Raw genomic sequence first — 25,415 nt, 5'->3', positions numbered from 1 at the left:
AGTTGCTGTAACTGCTCCCTTCTCTTCCATGTCCGAATTTCCCATTCCTATCTGTTTCCAACCATGTTCTGAGGTCATCCAGCATCTTGCGAGAGTGACGCCTTGGACCAGGGCACAAGATGGATACACACACAGCCCCCATGTCTTCAGGGGCTCAGGCCTCTCCTTCCCTCCTTCCCTGTGACTGGCCCTTACTCTAGGTGCTCCTGTCCTTTTGTGGATCATTGCAAATACTGCTACAAAATCTTTCACCTGTTTTTACAAATCAGGGTTTGAAAGGCAATTTTTTTTTTTTTTTGAGATGGAGTCTCACTCTGTTGCCCAGGCTGGAGTGCAGTGGTGCGATCTCGGCTCACTGCAAGCTCCACCTCCTGGGTTCATGCCATTCTCCTGCCTCAGCCTCCCCAGCAGCTGGGACTACAGGCACCCGCCATCATGCCTGGCTAATTTTTTTTGTATTTTTTTTTTAGTAGAGATGGGTTTCACCATGTTAGCCAAGATGGTCTGGATCTCCTGACCTCGTGATCCTCCCACCTCGGCCTCCCAAAGCGCTGGGATTACAGGCGTGAGCCACTGTGCCTGGCCGAAAGGCAAACTGTTAAGTGTTTAAGAGAAGACCAGACAAAACCGTGGCTCTCACGCTCCTAGCATGTGACCAGGAGGTTCATGTAACCTCTCTTTGTGTTTGCCTTTTCATGAGTGAAAAGGGGAGGAACCTGCTTCTACACTGGGCCATGGACACAGGGAGATGACATACGTCAAGGTTTTGGTACAGTCTCCTTCCTAAACTCAGTGCTGAACAAATGCTGGTTACTGTCATTTTAATTACATGACTTGAAGCATTAGATTCAAAGTGCTAATTCCTACTATGGCATAGAAGGTGATTTTGGATTCCTGTGCACACACATAAACACACATTTTGTTTTTATTATAGGATTCTACCTAAATATCCACAATATGTCATCAACTCCAAAACCACCCATAACTCATACGACGTATGTCTGGTTTGAACCTGATAGAATCCACCTGAAGAGCTTGATAGATGACTAGTAGCAAATCGTGCATTCCAAATCTTATTGACTTTGCCATCTCTGATTAAATAAGCACTGGATTTTAGATGTAAAGGAAGTCTTTTTTTTCTCCTCTAGCTGATACAGAAAATCAAAGCATTTTAAGCCACAAGAATGGAATTTTTTTGTGCCAGTGAAGATGTGAAAGAGGAAGTTTGACAGAAGTGTTCGATTGCTGCTTTTAAAGATATCTCTCAGCAGCATGGCCCTCTCTGTTCCTGTGCCATGAGGGACACACAGAAGCTGAGGCCGGGGCTGGCGTGTAACCAGGCTCTGGCTGCCCCACCCAACAGGCCTCCGAGGGCTCTGCAGTCCTCTTTCCTCCTCTTTCCTCTCCTTTTGTCCATTCTCAGCCACCCTCACTTCAAAATGCTGGGTTGATTTTCATCAAAAGACCATTAGGTTTAAATCACTTAAATTCATAATTCCTCACAGCTACATGATGAATCCAAGTCCAGACGCCAGTTGATGTCCAACAAGAGAGGGTGGACACGGCTCTGGGCAGAGCTGCACAGAGGCAGAGATGTACACTAGGAGCAAGACCAGACCCCACTTATTTTAAACTCCTAACTCCAAATCGTAACTTCTGCATAACAATTATTATTCCAGTTATTCTCACATGACTCCAATGGGAAGGAGCCTTCTACACTAACAGTGACGATACTAGTCAACCCTTCCCCTGCACTCCTTCTGTCACTCACAACCATACTCTGAGGCTACCTCTGGCCTACAGATGAGCAAAGGGAAGCACAAAGAGGTTGCATGATTTTCCCAAACCCCCGGCCAGGGAGATGTAGATCCTGAATTAGGTAAACTCCGTGCCTTCAACTAATAAGTCTGCTGCTTTTAGCAGTTCAAGCATAGTATCAATGAATACTCATAAATTGCAAAAGACAGTCAGTCACCCTATATTGAGGATATCATCTCTCTAAATGGCAGCAGTCATGGAAGATGCGGTTTTATAGGCCTACACACCTAAAAGCTATGATTTTGCTAACAGCTATTAATGTATATCAATTGATTTTTGCAATGTCCTATATCAGTAGGACAAAGAAAAGCATTTTATCTTCAACTGTGCCACATGTATCCTATATGGCCTGCACGCTACAAAGGAAACCTCAAAGATGGGGAGTGCATATGGAACGCACTGATAAGAGAACATTTTATGTGTCATGTGTAAGAATGGTCACCAATAGTCACTGTGTCAGCAAGGGACAAGGCCAGGCTGGAGTAAATTTGGACTGGGATGTGGACCATGATCCACCCAGGTTCCTAGGAGCTCAGGCCAACTCACCCAGCAGGTCTGTCAGAAAGAGGTGGTCACTCCAGACCCAGGGGAAGGCCCGATGGACAAGGCAGCTTGGGGTTGCCTGGTACAAGTGGCGGGATGTCCTACCAGGTAGGAAGAGACTGGCAGGGAGGTTGAAAGAAAAAGAAACACTGACTACATCAGCTGAACAGTGAATACACTGGTGAGGCAGACAGGCTTGGTCCAGTGTGTCATGCTGTTTGCTACAGTCACATGGGCGGGTTTTGGAAAGAAGGAGACAGGTTCACACACACATGTGGAACTGTGCAGGTGTCCCTCTCAAATGGCAGTGGGGTCTCCAAGCAGACATTTGAGCCACGCCCTGCAACCTTCATTGGTCTATGAGGGCCACACCTCCAGTGACCAGTGACATCACAACCATTGGCAAAGTCAAGCAAGTGTCCTCTAAAATCTGATGCTCTTTCACATCTCCAAATGGTTCATTATTTAAGATACAAAAAATAAATTTTATTTATAAGGAATAAACAATGTTAAAGAGACAGAGACAGACGGCTGGGCGCAGTGGCTTATGCCCATAATCCCAGCACTTTGAGAGGCCAAGGTGGGCAGATCACTGGAGGTAAGGAGTTTGAGACCAGCCTGACCAACATGGTGAAACCCAGTCTCTACCAAAAACACAAAAATTAGCCCAGCTACTCGGAAGGCTGAGGCTGGAGAATCGCTTGGACCTGGGAGGCGGAGGTTGCAGTGAGCTGAGATCGCACCATTGCACTCCAGTCTGGGTGACAACAGTGAAACTCTGTCTTAAAAAAAAAAAAGAGAGAGAGAGAGACAGACAGACAGAAAGAGATGACAGGGAAAGAAAGAAAAGGAAGGAAGGGAGGAAGGAAGGAAGGAAGGAAGGAAGGAAGGAAGGAAGGAAGGAAGGAAGGAAGGAAGGAAGGAAAGAAAGAAAAAGAAAAGAGAGAGAAGGAAGGAAGGAAGGAGAGGGAGAGAGAGAGAAAGGAAGGAAGGAAGGAAGGAAGGAAGGAAGGAAGGAAGGAAGGAAGGAAGGAAGGAAGGAAGGAAAAGAAGGGAGGGAGGGAGGGAAGGAAGGAAGGAAAGGAGGGAGGGAGGGAGGGAAGGGGAGGGGAGGGGAGGAAGGAAAGAAACAGAGAGAGACTGAGAAAAAAAGGAGTGGAGCTAGAGGCAGAAGTCTATTTTGGAAGCAAATTCAGAGCCTCCTTGTCCAGACACAGAAGCAGGTTTATTGATCATTTTAAGCAAACATTTGCCTTGTGGTCCTTCAAGGTAAGGTAAGTCCTTAACTTGGTGAGAAACATAATGACTTCCAAGTTTTCAGTCCTCAACAAGCTAGATTACACAGCTTACAGCCCCTTATCCTAAACTTCTGAAGACAAACATGTTCTGAAATCCAGATTTTAAAAAGTAAAGGTAGTGTTTATATCCCTGGTAGGTTTGAAGCAGTATCACCAGTCAAATATTTTAATTTGGGGGGAACCCCATATGAATACTCACAGTCAGAGAAATATGTAAGAATTATAAACACAGTTACATCAATCAAGTTTAGATTTTGCTGTGAAATAAGTTCAGGTTGGGTCATGTTTTTATGAGCACATGAGTCATACGCGAATGTCTGGTTTTCAGAACTTTTGGGAATTTGAAATTATAAGTAAGCAATCAAGGACATAGACCAACATGCTTTAAATTCATCATTTTATTTGCTCATAACAACCGTGAGAACATCTTCTGACATTTAATTGCCTGACTGCATAAGTGAGGCTGGAGTGTTTGACTCTCTCCCGACACAAGAGGGACTTTCTCTTTTATACCCTGAAAGTAAATACACTGCTTGCACATCTAGCACCAAGCAAACATCTTTACTCAGCAAAGAACTGGTGTCACCTCACTGATAACCAACCCCATCCCTAAAGGAAGTGCTGAGACAAGGAATGGAGAAGATGTCAAAGAACCAGTTAACTACAATTGCTTACGCCAAATTCCCTATGGCCCAGCCATCTCTGTCACCTGGCATCATTGGCGAGACTTTATTGGATGTGACAGAAAAGCAATATTTATTAAAGATTTTTGAGTTAGGAGGTTTTATAGTTAAATTGAAATTTAAAATATGTGAATCTGACCTGAGATTAAAGGGTGAGATTGAAGAGGCACAAAGGTAAGATGCTGTGCAGCAAGGGAAGGTGGGGTAGGAAGGGCCAAGCCAGGGCCATGGGACTGCATGGCAACACGCCAGCACCTGCCCTGCCTCGAGAGAAAAAGACATGATAGCCACAATGCTCGCGGCACCTCTTTTTACACACATGACTGGGAAAACAGCCTCGATCAAATAGGAAGTACAAGCGCCAGAAGCAAAACTTTCAAAAGAGCCTGAGTATCCGGAGAAAAAGTCGATTTCCAGCTGTCTTCCCCAAATCGTGACTATGTGGACATTGGTCTTAGGTTTTCATGTCAAAACAGAGAGTATAAGTTTGAGTGTAATTTTTTTTTTTTTCCCCCAAGACCGAGTCTCTCTCTTGTCCCCCAGGCTGGAGTCCAGTGGTATGATCTTGGCTCACTGCAACCCTCACCTCCCAGGTTCCCGCAATTCTCTTGCCTCAGCCTCCCGAGTAGCTGGGACTACAGGCGCCTGCCTCCACGTCCGGCTAATTTTTGTATTTTTAGTAGAGATGGGGTTTCATCATGTTGGCCAGGTTGGTCTCGAACTCTGGACCTCTGGTGATCTGCCCGCCTCGGCCTCCCAAAGTGCTGCGATTACAGGCGTGAGCCACAGCACCCAGCCAAGTGTAAGTTTCTAAACAACACAGCTGGCCGTCACCTCCTCAAGGACAAATAGCATTAGCAGCCAGTGGCCAGGACTGCTGGAGACAGGCCCTCCCTCTCTGCTGGGAGATGGGCCACTGGGCACCATCTCCGGCCTCCTGCCTTGCCTGACCTTGAGCAGGCTGCTACTTAACCTCTAGGACTCAGTGTCTTCATTCATCAAACAGGGACAATATTAGTAACAGTCTCATAGAGTTATTAGAAGAATTAAGTGAGAATTAATTACTGAGTATGGTGTCTGACACTCAAAATTTTAGTGAAGGTAGTTTCTTGCTGAATTTTATATGCATGTGCAGTTGTATGTGCATGTTTATTTATGTATGTGTTTATTACGTGAACACACCCTCTTAATGAAGGTATATTTAATATATTTATAATTGGCTTAATGATGGTCTATTTTCATAATAAAAATCATAATGATGCTACTATCGTCAAAAATACGAAATAGAAAGGAGAAGGGTTAAGATGCTGATTTTAGCAAATAGTTCTCTTGCTGAAGTAGAGGCAGTTAAATGTATCTGTGATACAAATTCCTTTACTATATGGAATCATTTGAAAACAAATAATTGAGAATCGAACAGATTGAAGTTCAAACATCAACTCTGTCCCATGCTGGTTAGTTAACCAAGCAACCATAGCTCTCAGTCACTTCATCTGCAACATGGGGAAATCAATTATAATCTTCCACAGTTATCATGAGCAGACAAAGAGGAAATCTATGAGAAGTGCTCAATGACAGCTGTTATTAGCTTCAGAAGTATCACAAGGGTGACAACAAAACCAACAACAGCAGCCAAAACAATGTGTCATCATATAATACATTTAACCATTTAAAAGTAATATAGAAGTCTGAATTTTTGAGGTATATTCAGATAATAAATATAGGACCTCTGGCCACAATTCTCTTACGCTAGCTATTTAATGACACTGTGGATTAGGCCGATCATACTGCTGTCTTAACATCATACAATATTTTTTTTAAAAATCTATACAAATAAAAGTCATGAGGAAATACATTGCAATATTCATCTACAGGCTTCATGCAATAGACCTTCATGCACTAGATGCATGAAGCTTCATGCACTAGATGGTCCTGTATGAGTAGCTGGAAATCAAGGTGATAAGTTTGGCCAGAGTTACCAGTGCAGAGTGCTGAATGACTGGTACCCAGACTTACTGACAATTGCACTCTGACCTTCACCTGCTGGTGAACTGCGCTGATCATGACTGTGACTGTGACTGTCACTTAGGTTATTATTAATGGAGTCTGCGAGAATCTGATGAAAGCGCCTCCTGTCTTGAACTTTTGTCTTGGGAGCACCTTCAAGCTACTTACTAAGTAAATAGCTTATTATATCACAAAATTATGAAGACTCACCTCCACATAGTACTTAAGTTTTCCCTTACCTCTTTTTAAACATTATGTGACACTCTCAGATTAGGTTCACCGTTCATAATAAGCCCTTAGCAGAAACCAAACCTTCACGGGAGCTGCTTGCCGTGACTTCCCCGTGACAGGTACAGCTCCCAGCAGGATCACAAGTTCAAGCTCGCGGTGACTCAGCTTTTCCTTTCATGGCCACATGGGTTAGAAACAGGTCACACGCTCTGAATCAAACACTGCTTGCTTTCAACTTAGCATTCAAAATCTGACCTTTACTGACAAATGTTATCCTGCAGCACCACAATCATTTCCACCATTCATCAATACAAAAGGAGATTTGGAATAACTTTTTGGATTTAGGAACCTAGCTTTTCTGGGACTAAACCCATCTAAGCTGTTGAAAGTATGCTGAAGATAAACAATGAATGACTATTTCTGGCTTTCATTAAATCTCAATTCCCCAAAACAGAAATTACATTCGTTACCCAAATGTAATGTTTGCATGATACGCAAAGGGTAAGAAAAATTGAAATAGTCCTTGTAAAACAAACAGCTGGAGGTGAGGGGGTTAGGGGGAAGCAGTCAATATAGGAAGAACCATAAGCGAAAAAGAAACTTTTGGTGACAAGCATTTGTGTTTGTGTTTCTTCATTTTTCTATTTTTATTTTAATTTCTTGGTTTGGATTTTTGTTTTGTTTTTCTCGTCTGACTTTATGGAGAGCTCGCCATCTTGTGGAATTCCAGATCCACGCAGTCTTACTGCCACAGCTCAAAATATAGAAACCTACAGACTGTTTTTCTTGTTGTTTTAATAATCTGTGGAGGAAGATGCTTATGCAAAGTGTTATAAATACTGTTTTCATGCAGCTAAGCCTTAGGAGGTGATGTCTATATCTGTATCACTTATATTCTAAAGTTAGGCACACGTCCTATCTGCTGTTTCTAGATATCATTCCTATGTTACAAACAAGAAAGTAGTTTTACATTCATTTTAATGCTGAAATAAACCTCCATAAATTTTCATGTGATACTTTCAACATTTTTAGTTCTAAAAACAGAGTCAAAGCTAAAGAGCACTTTTGTAGCTTTAATGATAAAAGCGAATTACAGGCCGGGCACAGTGGTTCATGCCTGTGATCCCAGCCCTTTGGGAGGCTGAGGCAGGTGGATCACTTGAGGTCAGGAGTTCGAGACTAGCCTGGCCAACATGGTGAAACCCCATCTCTACTAAAAATACAAAAATTAGCCAGATGTTGTGGCATGTACCTGTAATCCAAGCTATTCAGTAGGCTGAGACAGGAGAATCGCTTGAGCCGGGGAGGCGGAGGTTGCAGTGAGTCAAGATAGCACCACTGCACTCCAGCCTGGGCGACAGAGCAAGAATCCACCTCAAAAAAAAAAAAGAAATTACAGCAATGTTTTCTTCTCTCTGGAGGTCTAATCACATAAGATGATAAGTATTGAACATCCCTTTAGCTCACAGTTACATATGCATGTATATTTTATTTTGATTCATGTATCTAGTGAGTTGTTCTAAACAAAGAAGAGAGAGAATGAATCTGAAAGAAGGCAGCTTGTAATTTCTGTCGTGTTTGCTTTAGGACTTAGTGTACTTCATCCAAATTCCACTAAAAGCTGCACTGTGGAATGAGTGAGTCAGCAAAGAGATGCTGTGTTCATGTGATCACATGTAAGCTGGTGTATTCCACATAATAGGAATAGCAATATTATTTTGAAAAAATCAGACAAGTAGATGTGACAATAATCATGCCATTCTTAATAATAGTAGACATACTACATATAATATAGTGTATATAATACATATATTAACAACAGTAGATATACTATTAACAATAGTAGATATAATTATCTACTTAATAATAGTAGATATACTACATATATGTAGAATCAGGCAGCCCTCAGAATCACAGCAGATTCAGAGAGACTCCAGGGACACCTCGTGGTCAGAACAAATTTATAGACAAAACAAGGGAAGTGCCGTAAAGAAATCGGCAGGGAGGTATAGAAACAGCTGGATTGGTTACAGGTTGGTGTTCGCTTTATTTGAACAACTGAACACTCAGCAGTCTATCAGTGGTTGAAGTGTGGCCTCTGGGATTGGCCAAGACTCAGCTATTGCTACAGGCACATACGCCTAAGTTGGGTTTTCAATCTTGGCTGCCTATTAAGCTAGGTTACAGTTCATCCCCAAGGACTCAAATATAGGAGCGTGGAGTCCTCCTCCAGCCATATTTCCTTTGCTTTAACGTATGGTATTAAGCATTTTATGAATAGCAATATCATTTACCTATGAGTACCAATTTTAAGGAAGGGATTCAGAAGGATTATCAGTTTGTGAAAGGTTAGAAAGCTCGCAAATTCAGGTTTCTATTTCTAATTTTGAGCAAGACAAACGGTTTCCAAAAATAAGGAACTTAATACTCATAATTACTAAACAAAGATTCGATACCAACCTAAATTTAAACATTAATCAAATATGAACTCCTCAAACCTAACCAACATTGTAAAAGTGAGAAGATTCACCAACATTATAAATGTGAGAAGACCTGCATAATATAAACCACAAAAATACTGCGATACAAACTATAACTTGAAAAACAGCTTGCTTTACCGTTCAAGTTTTCCTGTGAAATTGTCATTGTACAAATGCTCCAACTGATGTCTCCGTGGATCTGGAGGGTGGTGGGTGGTGAATATTTTCATGGAAAATGTTGTTTTGCACACATTAGATATTTATGATACATTTTAATAAAATAACTGCTTTGTTCAAGAGAATTGAATTATTCATGATCTTCCTAAGTTCTTTCCTGTTGGAACTCCTCATAAAGTCACCCCTGACTGTTTGACTTTCTAAATAGCCTAAGCGACTCCAAACTCTTTTTTGCAAAGAGAAATGAATGTCAGAATTGAAGCTCAACACAGAAATCCTTGTTTTCTCCCACACACTCACACACTTCAAATGACTCATCCAAACCACAGATCAAGAAGTTAAATTGTTTATTTAAATTATAGATTAGATTATTCCTTTTTCTTCATCAGTGGCCATACATCTGCAGTGCCAAGCACATACCCACGTGCACACACATGCACACACACAGATGCACTCTAAGCTACATATCCGCTTGAGGCTTTGAGTTTTTGCTCATTAGAAGGATTGGGAGCAGAGAAACCCAATACTCTTCTCTTCCTCACAGGCTATCTCTCAACCTGCAATCGCTAGAATCCAGTTAGTTGCTTCCCCCCAGGGTGAGTATGTTCCATTAGCGATGTTCAAGGTAGAAAAACACAAAGTTAATCTCAGGGGATGGGTTTTGTCCACACTGCTGTTGCATAAAAGGGATTCACTTGAGTACAGCTTCTTCATGTCTCTGGCTTTGATTTCCTCCTTCACAATATGAAGGGATTTGATTTAAAATATTTCCAATGTCCTGGAAGCCTGGAATTTTTATATTTCTATCACTTTTGCCTGGGTTACCATACTTTAATATTAGCACTTTCTTCTAAATTTCTGTTGCATTTTGGGAACAGAAAACCCTAAAATAGTCTTTCTTTGTAAATAAAACACAATTTTGATAAGGCCTTTTACACTTCTTAACTACTTTCCACCTACACAACATGACAAACCATATCCATAGCCTTGGATGTCTTCACTGAAATTTAATGATAGTAGTTAGTAATCTGACAGTAAATTAGGCCAATTCAGCCCCTTCCCCTGAGCGCACCTGCACCATCACTCAGCCCTCACAGCAGTGGCGGGACAGAGGTTGTCTTATAATTTCTCCAAGCAGTTCTAGGTGTTCAGTCTCACACTGGCTCCATTACGCTGCAAAGTCCCTCCTCTCTCCAGCGCCCTCCTGACACTCCTGCATCTCCACCTTGCTGTCTCAAAACAGCAGGACTGGTTCTCTGGCCACTCTTCTCCTCCCCAGCACCCTGGTTCCCTCCTAGCCTTGTCACGATGTAAACAGCACAATGACACCATGTGTTGCTCAGGCCACAGTCACAGGAATCATTCTTGATCTCTTTACCTTATATCCCTCGCTCAGTGCATCCATCAATCCCGACCTTCCTACCTTCAGAGCGTCACCCATGTTTCCCCATTTCTCATCGCCTGCACCACCACTACCATCAGTGCCATCACCATCTTCCCACTACCATACCAGGAATTTAGCTCTCTGCTTCCAGCTGGGAATACCACAGGGACATCTCCACAGACGCAAGTCACCTTCAAAGTGAAAACCAATTCCCTTGCATACTCAAAACCCCCAATCACTTCCAGACAACTTTGAAGGAAATCTAAATTTCTGAACATGGCTGTTCTTTTCATGTTGTCTCTATTATCCTCTCTCTTTCCCATACAACTCTAATCTCAGCCCCTGGCCTTCATGTTGTCCCTCAAACATTGAGTATGTTCCTCAGGCCCCTTGTACACTTCCATCTCCCTTGGACACCACTTCAGATCTGTGAATGGCCTTCTCTGGTGTCTCTACCACAGGTACCACCTGGTAGGAGGCTCTTGATTAACCTATCTAAAAGCAGGACACCCACCCGCTCTTCTGTTCCCCAACCCTGATTTATTTTTCATCATATCACCTCGACTATTACCAACCAGTTTATTAATGTCTCCCTAACCAGAATATAACGGCTTCAGATGGAGAAACAGCACCGCAGAGCAGAGAGAACTAGAGATACATATTTTTTTGCAGGCTTAAAGCAGCCTACGTGTGTACTCAAGAGGGGGGCTTGTTGGGGGAAGCCCCCCGCCATTTGTTCTCTCAATAATCACTTGGCCTTAACCACTGTCTTGACTCCATGCAGGTAAGTGAAGCAACTCTTCTGTGTGTGTGTGTGTGGGGGGGGGGTGTTTGTGTGTATGTTTTCTCCCATGGCATCCTTTATTTTTCCCACAAAAGTTCTCCTAAAATTGTGCAAACTCACACCATTCCTCTAGATCTAATAATAAACACCCAATAAGCCATAAATCAGGTATCAGCAGGTATCTGAAGTCAATCCACATGTCCCTCAGATTCTAGTTCCCACATCCCCTGCCACTGAATTGAGTTTGGATCAGAATCCAGTTCTCTCTTATGCTCTTCTCCAACCAACTTCTCTTCTGAACAGGGTTCATTCCCCATATTGTTTCTTGTTCTCATCCTAATGCAAATCTGGACCAATCCCTGTGGCGGAGACGCACTAAACCAGCCAGTTAGCAGAAGTGCAAACATTGAGAAAACATTTTTCACTCACTGTCGATACGGCCCGTCACTCCCATCGTTCTCGTACGACCAAGGCATCCTAATTTTAACACAAGTGCTTTCTGCCTCCATTAAAGGAAATCAGCCCCTCAGGTTATGTGTGCTATGCATCTTAAGCCATGATAAACCTTCATCCACCAATGAATAATCATACTTACTCAAATAATATTGCCCATTATCTCAAAACAGGGGCATGAATTAGGAATGCAGAACTAATGTTATAGCCAAAATACTTAAAAGGAGTACAGGAGTTTACATATGCATAAGTTTTTTTTCTGATCTGAAAACTAGTAAAATACAAATATAAGTCTGTTCACACACATACAACCTCACCCAAACATTCAACAAACAGTTGGAACCTTGTTATGTGGATGGTTTCAACCTAACAGTATCCAACAGTTATCTTTTACTCACCATTTTGTCTCCGAAAAGTAAGAAGATAATTTAAGACTACCAAATTACAATCACAATTTGAAGGCATAGCTTTTAGATACAAAACACTTAGTCACTCACCGGTGTGCACATAAATTATTAAGATGAAGTCCATGTTTTTCTTCAGCAGATAACCCATCCATCAACAAGGAGAAAATGAGAAAATTGCTCTGGCCAAGAGGTTGTGAAACAAGTCTGGATTTCTCCAGCAAATATGTATAAATTCTGGCTGGTTGGGAAAAGAAAAGTAATTCTGTTAAATGGCAGAGTATTCATTTCATTTCCATAAATTAACACATATTAATTAATTACAAGAGATACAAGGACTGCTGACTTTTCCCTTTCCCATCTATTTACATTTTATTTTATTGTCATTTTGCATTCGCTAGGACTTTCAATATGATGCTGAAAAGACACGGTTTAAGGGGACATCCTTCCTCGTCCCATATCCAACAAAGAACTTGGTGCACAAATATAATCTGGAACAAGATCTGCTCTTGCCTCTAACAAAGGCTTTGAAAGAAGCTTTGGAATTTTCCTCATTAATATCTCACTGTTTGAGAGTCCTGGCCATGTTGGTAGGGTGGATATTAACACACACTGTTCAAAAAGTGCTCCACTAAAGGCACTGACAAGAATTCCCCGCAACTAAATCAGAATTATATGTGGCCACACTACGAAGGCCCAGGGAGATAGATCATGGTCCCTCACTGCCAGAAACACCAGAAGAAACCCACTGCAGCAAAGGAAAATGCAATTTGAATTCACACAGATAGAGTTTAATATACAGAATGTACTTGAGGATGAGGTCGATGAGGTGTCTATAAAGTAACACAGGTCCAATGTGAACAGTGTGTAGTCATCTTCTCCTTTTACTCTGACCACATGTGTGTAGTAATAGGACTACTATCTAATGTTTATTTAGTCCTCTGTTTTCAAACCTTTACAAAGTAAAATAAAAGATAACCCAATTCATAAATATAAGGTGTTGAAATTTATTTGATAGCAGTTGATTAACAAGGCCAAAAAGATGCAATATGGTAATCACAGCCTCAGTGTTGCTTTACATATGAAGATCGGCAATTCAGAAGCTAGCATTGGTCAAAATTATGACTGTATGTTTGGCATGCTGCAAATTTCATTGTTTCTGGAGCATTAAAAAATTAATATAGGTTTATTTTTATCATTATGAATAATCAGATTATGTATTTTAATTTAATTTTTATTTATTTATTTATTTACTTTTTGATTCATAGTCTCACTCTATTGCCCAGTCTGGAGTGCAGTGGCATGATCGCGGCTCACTGTAACCTCTGCCTCTCTGGTTCAAGTGATTCTCCTGCCTCAGCCTCCTGAGTAGGTGGGACCACAGGTGTGTGTCACCACACCAGCTAATTTTTGTATTTTTAGTAGAGATGGAGTTTTGCCATATTGGCCAGGCTAGTCTTGAACTCCTGACCTCAAATGATCTGCCCACCTCAGCCTCCCAAAGTGCCAGGATTACAGGGGTGAGCCACCAAGCCAGACCTGTATTTCAATTTTAAATGCAAATGTGAATTATTAGTTTTCCTCTTTGAAGTAAGAATCCAATATCAATATTATTTGGGTGAGGGTGTTAAAGAATGGCAGTTCTTAGAAAGGCAAATGGTTATAATTATCTCATACATTTGAACTTTTAAAAAACCTCATGTAATGAATTTGCTAAGCATTATTCTAAAGTCCAGCCACTAAAAGCAAAAATGTGGTGTCTCCCAATTTAATTGTATACAGAAAATCTGTTCTAACAACTAGAACCACTATTTACAGTGCCTTCCAATGCATTTAGTAAGTGGTCAATTTAGCTAATCAGAATGATTATCAGAGTTTTTTAAATTTCAAAATTAATATCCCTTAGTAAGATAAGTTGTCTAAAGAGACAAGTTTGGGGAAAGTCACCAGAAGTGCATAAAGAAAAGGTCTTTCAAAATATCCCTTTCATCGGTGACAGTAAAGCCCCAAGGTGATGGTAAAATTAGAATGGGGGTGGTATCAAGTCCTGAATTAGCAATAAACCTCAATGGATGGACATGTGTGCTTGAATGTGTGTGCACAGGTCTCAATGAGAATCAATTAGGTGGCAATTTCAAGTTAAGTTTTAAATACTTTTTTTCTTTTTTTCTTCCTTAAATTCTTCGCTGGAAACATTTTCTATTTAATATTAATAATATTCATCTTGAATTAATTTACTACTCAAGAGGATATTCTTTAAAAACCTAAAAACATTTTAAATAAAATTATCTTCCTTTTGTTCCTAACCTTCAGGCATGAAATACCAGATGAGAAGGGAGAATGAAACAGTCATCTTGCTACCATTTTTGGAGAAATGGTTGGCTAACCCCCACCTATCCCAGCCAATATGCAAACTCTGCTTGAAGCAGTATTCAAAACTAATCAAATTCCACATCATGGAGTCACTTTGATATCTTTCATCTAAATTCAAAAACAGAGTAATTATTAATCAACCTGGTTAGCTCATCTCCAGCAGTGAATAAAATTGCTGTGGATTAGCAGAATTCTGATCAGCAGGGTTTCAAAATATGTATACATCTTGAGTGAGCTTTTAGATGGAAGCAAACACAAGACAGCCCAAAATTCAAATTGCCATGAAACTCTAATATTCCTTCAAATGGAGAAATGCAGACTTTTTGTTGTGTCTGAAATTAAATGGTAAAAATGGAAGGAGTATGATGGGCTTCTAAGTTAAACAGGTTTCAGGACACATTCATGTAAGTGTTCATACATAGAAAGAAACATTCTACTAACAGTTCTTGACTTCTCAAGACTTCTATGTTTTAAAAGCTCTTTTATGTACGAAATACTTTTGACTAGAAACATACTTGTAATTCTCTACAAGTGTCCACATATTCATATATGTATTCAAAAAGTTCTGGTGCTGAAAAAACATATGTTTGCAGATTATATGTAACATAAAATGCAATAAAGTATTTCATAGGGCTATACAGCTTTTGCTCATTATGAAAAAAAGTGGGGAAAATAAATTTCCCTTTCTTTCAAGAAAGAAAAATTCCTGCCTTTGCTCTTCCCATTGACTTCCAGAAACTTCCAACACCCAATCTCACCCTGTCGCAGCCATCTAGTTATGGGTACATGACCACTTAGGGCCTGTTCCCAGAAAGTACTGTTATGCCTTCAATTAGCAACCACCAAAAACATATTATCAATTAATTAGGATAGCCAAATATTTTCCCTTTCACACCTATGCATTTCTTTCCATCTCATTATTCATGGTCAGGGTGGTCATCACTCTGGTGGTGTAACCTAAGTGAAAGTGCTTCCCAAAGGAGTCAAATGGACGGATCCTACTCTGGAGTCTGACGCTGCCAATCCCCGCATCCCTCTGGGCTTCGTTTTTCCTATCTGTAATAGGAAGAAGAAAAGACGCGAATGTTCCAAGATTCCTCTGGACTCCAAGAGGAAGGTGCTACCACTTAAAGCACCTACTGTGTACCACACACTATTCTAGTGTCCTTCTAACATTGCCTCATTTAAAATTCTGTTGCAGGCCTTTTCACATTGAAGCCCAACTGTCTTGTCTCCTAAGCCCAGGCTGTTTGCAATAAAGGATGCTGCTCTTCACATAAGATCAACTAAAGCACTTCGAAACTTTTAAAAGAATGTCCTGCTAAGTATGTAATTCTAAGACTAACTGATGATGGTAACAAAGACGACTATTCATCTGGTATTATGCCTCTACTTTATTTAACATCAGGATTTGGAAGAAACACAAAGCAAAGGCCTTAATATATTTTCCATTTCATTTGCAGTAACTTTAACGTTTAAATTTCTTAAATAGAACACATAGCCTGGCTATATTTACTGGAAGATATTTTCTAACATTAGTAAATTTCAATTTCAACTGAAATACACTTGGATATTTTCAGGGCACAAACATCAAAATCCAAGTATTCTTGACATTCCTCAGGGGGACTCTGGACCTCCCTCCCTTTTGAGTTCCTCCCACTTACTTCTGGGAAAGGGATAATCTAAGATTTGAAATAAAAGTGAAAGAAAAAGAAAACAGTGAGTGATTTAAAGAGCAATGTTAACATATTGAATATTCATGGAAACTCTACGAGTTTGGGGTGATAGTTATCCCCTTTGGACAGAAGAAGTAAATGAGGTATGGAAGATCCAGTGAGCTGCCCAAGGCCGGCGGGCACAAAGTAAACGAGCCAGGACTCAACCCCAGGCCTTGTGGCTCGTAAAGACTACAGAGGGAACTCAGAGCTTAGAATCAAGCTTAGAATCAAGCTTTTGAGCTCGCTGAATGCATTGCCAGTGGTGATGAATTTGGCCCTCTGCATATTCTGGGTGCAGTCAAAAGCATGGCCTTATGGACTCTCAATGTCTTCCAGTCCTTTACAAGTAAGCTCTTCTAAAAGTCCTTCACCCTGTTTTTGGTAAACAGAATTCTCTTCAATAATAAATATTCCAGAAGAGGAGATCATTTTCTTGTTTGAGAACTTATCTGGTCAACAGCTAAGATTTACCTTGATAAAGAGAATGACTCCGTTTGGAAAATCTAGCTGCTAAGCGAGATTTGGGACATGGCTGGTCATATGCTCTTTTCACAAGCCCCTCAGTCAAATAAGATTTGTGAAGATGCACTGAGGCCAGTGTTCTTGGCACCCCTTTATTAGCACTGGCTCCTTTGCAGAGGCAGCCTGATTAAACCATTAATAACTCCATCATGATACTAGAAATAGTCAACTTCAAAAGTGGTTTATTTCCAATTAAATAAAAAGCAGCTGAAAGGAACACAGGAGACCATGGAGTCCGGTCCCCTAATTTTATAGCCAGGTAAAGAGAATCAGTGACATTCACCTATTCACCTGAGTTTACAACTGGATGGCCAACCTGCAATTTGATCTAGAAGGCCCTTTTCCATGTGCCCAGCTACCTTGCATGAAGATGGTTTTACAACCTGATTTGTTGCTCCCAGGAAACAGGTGACTTGCAAGTAAATTAGAATAAGAAAGAGCTCACTAAAAATGTCGCTATCACATATTTTTGAAGATCCAAAACAATAAAGTGATTATTTGATAAGAATGAAGACAGTATATTATTTTACTTTATCTGTGCATGTTCGGTAAGACAGTTTTGTGTACTATATAAAAAACTGCACACACTCAAAAGTGAATGAAAATTTATGGTTTTGTACCCTTAAAAGACAAGGAATGATCTTGTGCAGAAGAGAAAGAACTGCCATTCCCTTTCCAGGAACAGATCCTAAGTGGTCATGGACCCATAAGGAGATGGGTGCAACAGGATGAGAGTGGGTGTTGGAAGTTTCTGGAAGTCAATGGGAAGGACAAGGGCACGAACTTTTCTTTCTTGAAGGAGAAGAAACTATTTCCCGCACTTTTTTTCACAATGAACAAAAACTGTATAGCCCTACAAAATACTTTATTGCATACTACGTTACACATAATCTGTAAACACATATTTTCAGGACCAAAACTTTTTGGAAAACATACAAGAATATGCCATTAATATCATAAATTGATTTGTATGTCACATAATGTAAACCTCTTTGCATGCTCAGATGAAAAATACAAATTGGTAGGGATTCAGGCAATGATATCAGCAAATTACCTTAAGTTTCAAATAAAAGGTGCTGTATGGCTAAAACTAAGTCATTGTTGGCAAAGTTTTCCTTTTATTTATACAGTAACTTTTTATAAACTTGTCTGTGCAGTAATAGTAAGATGTTTTATAAGTCACTCAAACCTGAAGGAGGGTGGCACTTACACCAGCGAACCTAAATAATCATATCTTAAAATAAATAATCAGATCAGGGAAAATACTGGACTAGAAGCCAGACTAGAATGTTATTTATAAATTTTCCCCCAAACAAGAAACAGTCCTTACTTATCTATAGTTAGTGTTTCATAAAACTGAGGCTGGTATTTTTTATATTATGATTTGTGGTTACATCTCTGATGAAAGATTTGACATTAAATTATAAAAGTATAACTAATAGTAACAATGAAAGAAACAGCATCTATCAATCTTCAAATTAGTATGATGATACTCCCTGTCCAATAAAATGATAAAAACTGTTTCATAAATGCTAATAATTTAAAGAAAAACAGTCTACCATAAAGTATAAACTCAATCTGTAATCAACACTTATCTGACCTGGTTTGAGAGAGAGCAGCATCACTACAATTTGATTAACTATTTTAGTGAACATTTACAATTCAGAATGCTTTTACAGGGGACTAACTTGAATGACTCAGCTCTCTTTAAAATGTATGTGAAGTAGTTTAAGTTCATGTGTTTTTTATTTTTCTTTCATAAAGAGTCTTGGCAGCCAATTGAATTATTTAAAAGTATCACTAATGTATAACAAAAGTATCATTTACTGATAGCTTCTTAAAGTATTCAGGGTGCCCATTTTTTTGAGCAGTGATGATTTCACTCTTAAACTGAAAATCATTTTAAAGCAAAAATTCATACAATGGATCTCCATTACTCTTTGTTACAGGATGGATTTTGTCCTAAAAAAACCCCCAAAACTACATATTGAAGTCTTCATCCCCAATACCTTAGAATATAATCTTCTTTGGGAATAGCATCAATGCAGAGATCCAGTAGTCACCCCTTATCTTCAGTTAATACATTCTAAGATCCCAGTGGACCCCCGAAACTGAGGATAGTACCAAACTCTGTATGCGTGACGTTTTTCTATACTTACACATCTATGATAAAATTTAATTTATAAATTAGGCACAGCAAGAAATTAACACAGCAACTAATAATACAATAGGACAGTTGTAACAATATGCTGTTCACAATTCCAGGGGTAGGAGATTGTTTCCTACCATGGATCTTAGCAACCTCAGCATACAATTTGTTTTCTTTCCTTATTTGTAAGTTGAGAACATTCACCTTTTCATGAAAAGGAAGCACTTTTCAGTTTCTCTTTGGCCTATGCAAATTTCCAGCCTCACCACTCCTATACTCTGACGCCATGATTAAGTAAAATAAGAGTTACTTGAACACAAACACCAGGAAACTGGCACCATCTGATAACTGAGAGAGCTTCTACATGATTAACAGGTGGGTAGCGGAGACATCGTGGATACACTGAACAAAGGGGCGATTCACTTCCCAGGCTGGATGGAGTTGGAGGGCAGGAGATTTCATCACATTACTCAGAATAATACGCAATTGAAAACTTATGAACTGTTTACTTTGAGAATGTTCTGTTTAATATTTTTGAACCACAGTTGAACTCAGGTAACTGAAACCACAGAAAGCAAAACCTTAGTTTAGGGTGAAACTACTGTACTCAAGTTACAATAAGGTCATACTGGAGTAGGGTGTGTCCTAATTCAATGACCTACTCCATACTGGGGTAGGGTGCGACCAGTGTCCTTCGGAGAAGAGAAGTGACACAGGGAAAAGGCCATGAGCCAAAAGAGGCAGAGACTGGAGGAATGTATCTCCAAGCCACGGAGCACTAAGGATCAGTAGCAACCATCAGAGCTAGGAATGGGCAGGGGAGGTCCCCCCAGAGAAGCCAAGAGCTTGTGCATCTACAGACACCTGAATTCCTGACTTCTAACCTCCAGAACTGTGAGACAATTAATTTCTGTTGTTTCCAGCCACCACATTGGTGTTCATCTGCTACTGCAGCTTTCGAACACTGACATCTAACACATTCTAATATCAACCCTGTTCAGTCTATGCTAACAGGCACAGGAGACAAGTACATGCTATTAAGCTACTCTGGGAGACATGGGAACATCAGATCCACAGCTGAAAGAGTGCTTTCATTTTTGGACTTAAATAATGTTGAGCCCTAGGCAGCATCTTTAAAATTATCTGGTCCAGCTGGTGTCCGCCCCTTCCTCTTGCTTAGGCACAGCCAGCGTAGGCGTGAGAGAGTGCGTGGCAGACGTGAGGATGTTGCACGGCAGGTTCTGATGACTGAGTAAAGACGTTCCTTCTCGGAAACATCGACCTGCTCTTTGTAGTACACACAATATACCTTTGTACTCAAAACCCTTTCCACGAGGTAAGGGATACTTGAAGAAATCTGTCCTCTTTCTCTTGAGTTATTTCTTTTTCAGTGTAAACATTTTTAGTTTTGTCAACACTTTACTCCAAAAACATGACATTGGAACTTTCACTCTCCTGATAAACATTTTCTGAATATATTCCTTTTATTTCTCTTCTTAAAAACAGGAAACAACTGAGTTCCCAGTCTCACCCCTTCAGGGCACTGTGGGTCCTACCACATTTATGATCTAGGCAGTAGACTTCTATGAATGCCATCTCAGCACTGGCTTTGTTACTTTGTTTATAGCAGTTTATTACTCTTAAATAAAAACATTAAAAACGATCACCAAATCATTTGGCCAGAGTTTTAAAAGAACACAGCAGGAAGCTATGAAACAAACAAACATAGGTGATAAGAAATAAATTAAGGATGTTAATTAGGGGAACAGAACTAGTAAAAAGGTCATCCAGAAAGTGGAGAAAGGTGGAGCACGCCTGTCATCAATGCCCCGATTGCCATTTCCATAAGAGAAAAATAAACTCTACACAAGACTGAAATTATATCGAAATTACGGTCACAGTTCCTCAAGGATTCAGAGAACTTTTCTGGGCCTCGAACTGCTCCAGGCCCATCATTATGAATATGCATCACCTCTGGGTCTCAATGCTGCCTGGACAAGCTGCCCCAGAGGTATATGTGGGGCTGATTATGCTGAAGATGTGAGGGACCACGTGTTCACCGAGATTGTTGATTAACAGAAGGCTCAGTTAATCAGTGTTTACAACAAAGTTTTCCAGTTCTTTTTAATAGGTATATATAATTATTTTCTAAATTAACGTTCCTAACTAAAAGGACCCTCTAAGCTAAAAAAATGGGCACCCTGAATACTTTAAGAAGCTATCAGTAAATGATACTTTTGTTATACATTAGTGATACTTTTAAATAATTCAATCTGCTGCCAAGACTCTTTATGAAAGAAAAATTAAAAAAGAAAAGAAAAAAAAAGTTAGTAATGGATGACACCTTCAGAAGCCAGTTATTTTCTCTCCCTCTTGGTAAAGGAAACATGAAATTGAGAGGAAAAATTCATGCTGGTGACACCCCAGATGAGCTTCTCCTCCTTGCACTAGTTGTGCATAAACACGAGTGGCCTGCTTTCAGCTCTCAGAGCTCTCAGACACTCACGTCCCATGAATCACCTGGGAATCTTGTTAAACTGCAGTCTCCACCAGCCAGTCTGGAGTATGGCGTCAGATTCTGCGTCTCCAACAAACTCCCGAGTGATGACGCAGTGCTTGTCCTTGGGCCACATCTTTGAGTGGCAAGCGGCTGGAACACGGAGCTTTCCATGTTTCAGCTTCCTACTTTTGGAGAACTTACTACCCACTTAGAGAACATCGCCACAGCCCACCAGTCACTAAGAGCTCAGCGGGGAACCCGTGCTCAGTATTACAGAAGTAAATCCGGCCCTTTCCCTGGAGGAGCACACCCGGCCAGGTGTTAGGAAACCGAGACTGGAAAACCAGAGCTTGAGGCTCAAGACAGTTCTCCAATGAGGTCTTCATAAAAAGGCAGACCTTCAGAACTCTAAGTCATGCATTTAAAAAACAAATCAACGAACAAAGAGCTTTCCTTTTGCACAACTTAACCTTCTAACTTCAGCATCTAAAAGCATCCTTTTTTTTTTTTTTGGAGACAGAGTTTTGCTCTCATTGTCCAGGCTGGAGTGCAATGGTGCGATCTCTGCTCACCACAACCTCCTCTGCCTCCCGGGTTCAAGCGATTCTTCTGTCTCAGCCTTCTGAGTAGCTGGGATTACAGGCATGTACCACTACACCTGGATAATTTTGTATTTTTACTAGAGATGAGTTTCCCCATGTTGGTCAGGGTGGTCTCAAACTCCTGACCTCAGGTGATCCGCCCACCTTGGCCTCCCAAACTGCTGGGATTACTGGCGTGAGCCACCATGCCCAGTGCATCTTTTCTTACTCTTTTGATGCATGTTATTCGTCACATTTAATTAGTAGAAATCTGATTCTGACACAGACTTGCTGCAAAATGCAATGATTTTGTTTCTAGATTATAGTCAAAACTAACTTTTGTTTCCTGAAGGGAAAATAGGGCAACTTTAAAAAGCCAAATAAAATTAAGCTCTTTCGGAAATCATTTATAATAATTGGCAAATGTTTAAGTGCTGACAGCTGTTGTAAAAGTTTTTTTTTAATATTCAAGTATATCAAAAATGCTACCTATGATTGTATTTATATTATTAATTTGCATGAATTTGTTTTAATTGGAAAGATGTAAAATCCTAGGTGAATTATAAATTAGTTGAATTTTAAATAAGGAGTTTTCATAAAATATACTTTAAGTATTTAAATCAAATATGAAACAGTGTCTGTTTGGGTTTAGTTTGGTGATTATTTTGATGTTCAGATTTAATTCAATCATTTAACTATATGGATTCAGTTTTATTTCAAATAGATTTCAATGTGTGTTATGTGAAGAAATTATATATAATACTAAGGTATTATTTATTTAATTAAAGTATTTGAGTTTGTTTCTATGTTCAGCAAGGATGATTGCTTTCAGCTATTTTTGGTTTGGGTTTGGTTTCTCATTATATAGTCTATAAAATAATCATCTTGAAAAGGTCCAGCTTGCATTTGAGAATATTTTTCAATTCACAATAACTTCAGCACTTGTCACCTGATATCCCAGGTACGTATACACACACACACATACACACACACACACACACACACCCCCCCTCAACTGAGTGCCTGACTGTTGATCCTTGTTCTAATGTAACACAAACTTTCCAGAAGTATCTTAAGCTGTTTACAGATATGGTTGTGATGAAGAATAGATTTTTTTCTCCCAGCATTGATTCATACATGGTGTCTCCATCACGTGCTTGTGTGCGACGTGCCCGCATGCTGGTTCCGCACAGGAAATCCACATTGGCAAACGCTGCACTTACCTCCAGTTAGCTGCTGTTTCCTCTCACAGAACTGCAGTTCAAAGTACTTGATGAAGCAACTGGACAAATCATTAAGTGTGGTCTTGGCATGTCCAAAGGCTTCTAAGATGCACATGACCTGTGGGACAGGAGAACATTTTACTGAACTGCTCATATTTTAAAAAATAAAATTGATGAGTAATAGTCAGCAACGATGCAGGGAATACTTCTTGGTCTGAAAGTTTCTCTCCTGCTCATATAATGCCATATTGAATTTTTAAGACTCCTTTTTCCTCAAAGGCAAGCTACTAGCATCCTATGTCTCAAATTGTGGCTGCTGTTCATGAAGCAATAATAGACAGAGGACTTCATGACACTGCACTCTCCTTGCACATAAGAGAAGGAAAGCCATTCTCTTCACACACAGCCCCAAGCTTAACAAATGTTATTGAGATTTCACACCTGAATAGAACAGTAAAATAGCGTTTGCATTTTGGAAGGGAGGGAGTCATTTGAATTAATATAAGCAATAGTCAGAATGTATTTTACAGTAATACATTTACTTAAACATCAGGATAGAACATTCCTTTGAATCCTTATTTACTTTCCACTCATACTCTTTTCAACCCTGACCCCAGTTTATCCTCCCTGTATTGTGCTTTGGCCTCACACCAACTATTCTCTCCCACAAGGCAGCAGCAAAACTCCCAGCTGAGCTGCTGTGTTGCCTTTTCTCGCTGCCCTGTGTTTTGTTGCAGACTGGCAAGTTGGTGGCTTTGCAATTGCTATGATCAAGCTCCTCAGACCAACCCTGGGGGCTGAAATGCTTCCTTGACATGTTTCCTTAACCATTAACAGTAGAATAAAAGTCACTGCTTCTTCATCAATTGACTCTGCCTGTGAAGGTGACGGGGACCAGCAATTCTCCAACACGTATGAAAATCTGGAGGGTTCCCGGGTGTCTCTGTCTTTTGCGATAGTGGCGTTCCATGCAGTTTCTGCGTCAGCCACAGGAGGGAGTACAATAACACCTTATTGATATGTGGACTGGTTTTCCTGTTCCCTAGGGTTTCTAGTAGTGTTTTTTGAGAACACTATCCTATTTTTTTAAGTGCTTTGATCCCACTCTTTTTTTAAATTTATTTTTTATTTTATTTTTTGAGACAGAGTCTCGCTCTGTCACCCGGGCTGGAATGCAGTGGTGTGATCTCAGCTCACTGCCGTGGTGTGATCTCGGCTCACTGCAACCTCTGCCTTCTGGATTCAAGCAATTCTCCTGCCTCAGCCTCTGGGGTAGCTGGGATTACAGGGGCATGCCGCCACGCCTAGCTAATTTTTGTAGTTTTAGTAGCAGAGACAGGGTTTCACCATGTTAGCCAGGCTGGTCTCAAACTCCTGACCTCGGGTGATCTGCCCACCTCCGCCTCCCAAAGTGCTGGGATTACAGGCATGAGCCACCGCACCCGGCCGCTTTGATATCACTTTTAAATTTCCTGGCCTTTGCTACATTAAGGAGTTGAATTAACCTGGAAGTATTTTATACTGTGAAAGATTATAAAACACTTTGACGCTAACCACAAATTAAAATATGCTACAAGTTGTGATAATAGTGAAGTATGTTAAAACTTCTGTGTTTGAAGTTTGAATTTGGGAGACAAACACATATTCATTCCTTACAAAAACTTTATGCTTTAGGTCTGTATATAATAACCTAATTTTAAAGATGATAAAAGGAAATTGATAGCAGTGATAACAGCAATGTTTTCTGGGGAAAAAATGAAATAGTAACTTCGTTTTTGTATCTTTTCCTATAATCTAACATGAAATCTGTAGTGATGATATACATACAGTGAAAACAGCATAATGATAGCACATTTTAAATATTAATAATATTACATTAAACAATTATTTTAAAAATCTTAAAAACAGGATAATCTTTTAAAATATTGTGCTTCTAGTTATTCTAGTGTTGTGTCTGCTCAGTAATGTGTTGATTATTCTTGGAAAAACGACATTACAGGTAATTAATAACTTGTTCCCCAAACAGTCAATATAGGGAAATGGTTAAATGCATGCGCCTGGAAGTGAGAAGGAGCTACCCCCACACC

The 25,415-nt window shown here is 40.1% G+C and overlaps 1 protein-coding gene across 4 annotated transcripts in view; it reads right to left on the bottom strand.

Moving 5' to 3' along the window:
- MYO16 (myosin XVI) overlaps nucleotides 1-25,415 on the bottom strand; it is a 574,351-nt gene that overhangs the window by 282,444 nt on the left and 266,492 nt on the right. For all 4 annotated transcript variants that reach the window (XM_021929768.2, XM_021929769.2, XM_003914068.5 and 1 more), the window contains exons 15-16: nucleotides 23,329-23,446; nucleotides 12,356-12,503 (exon numbers count right to left, since the gene is read on the bottom strand). In XM_021929768.2, the coding sequence (XP_021785460.2) occupies nucleotides 12,356-12,503; nucleotides 23,329-23,446 (266 nt within the window). The remainder of the gene's footprint in view (nucleotides 1-12,355; nucleotides 12,504-23,328; nucleotides 23,447-25,415) is intronic.

The sequence above is a fragment of the Papio anubis genome, chromosome 15 (genome assembly GCF_008728515.1).
Source record: "Papio anubis isolate 15944 chromosome 15, Panubis1.0, whole genome shotgun sequence".
In the NCBI taxonomy this organism is placed as follows: domain Eukaryota; kingdom Metazoa; phylum Chordata; class Mammalia; order Primates; family Cercopithecidae; genus Papio; species Papio anubis.
Note: the sequence above shows the minus strand (reverse complement) of the source record. Positions and strands in the feature narration are given on the sequence as shown.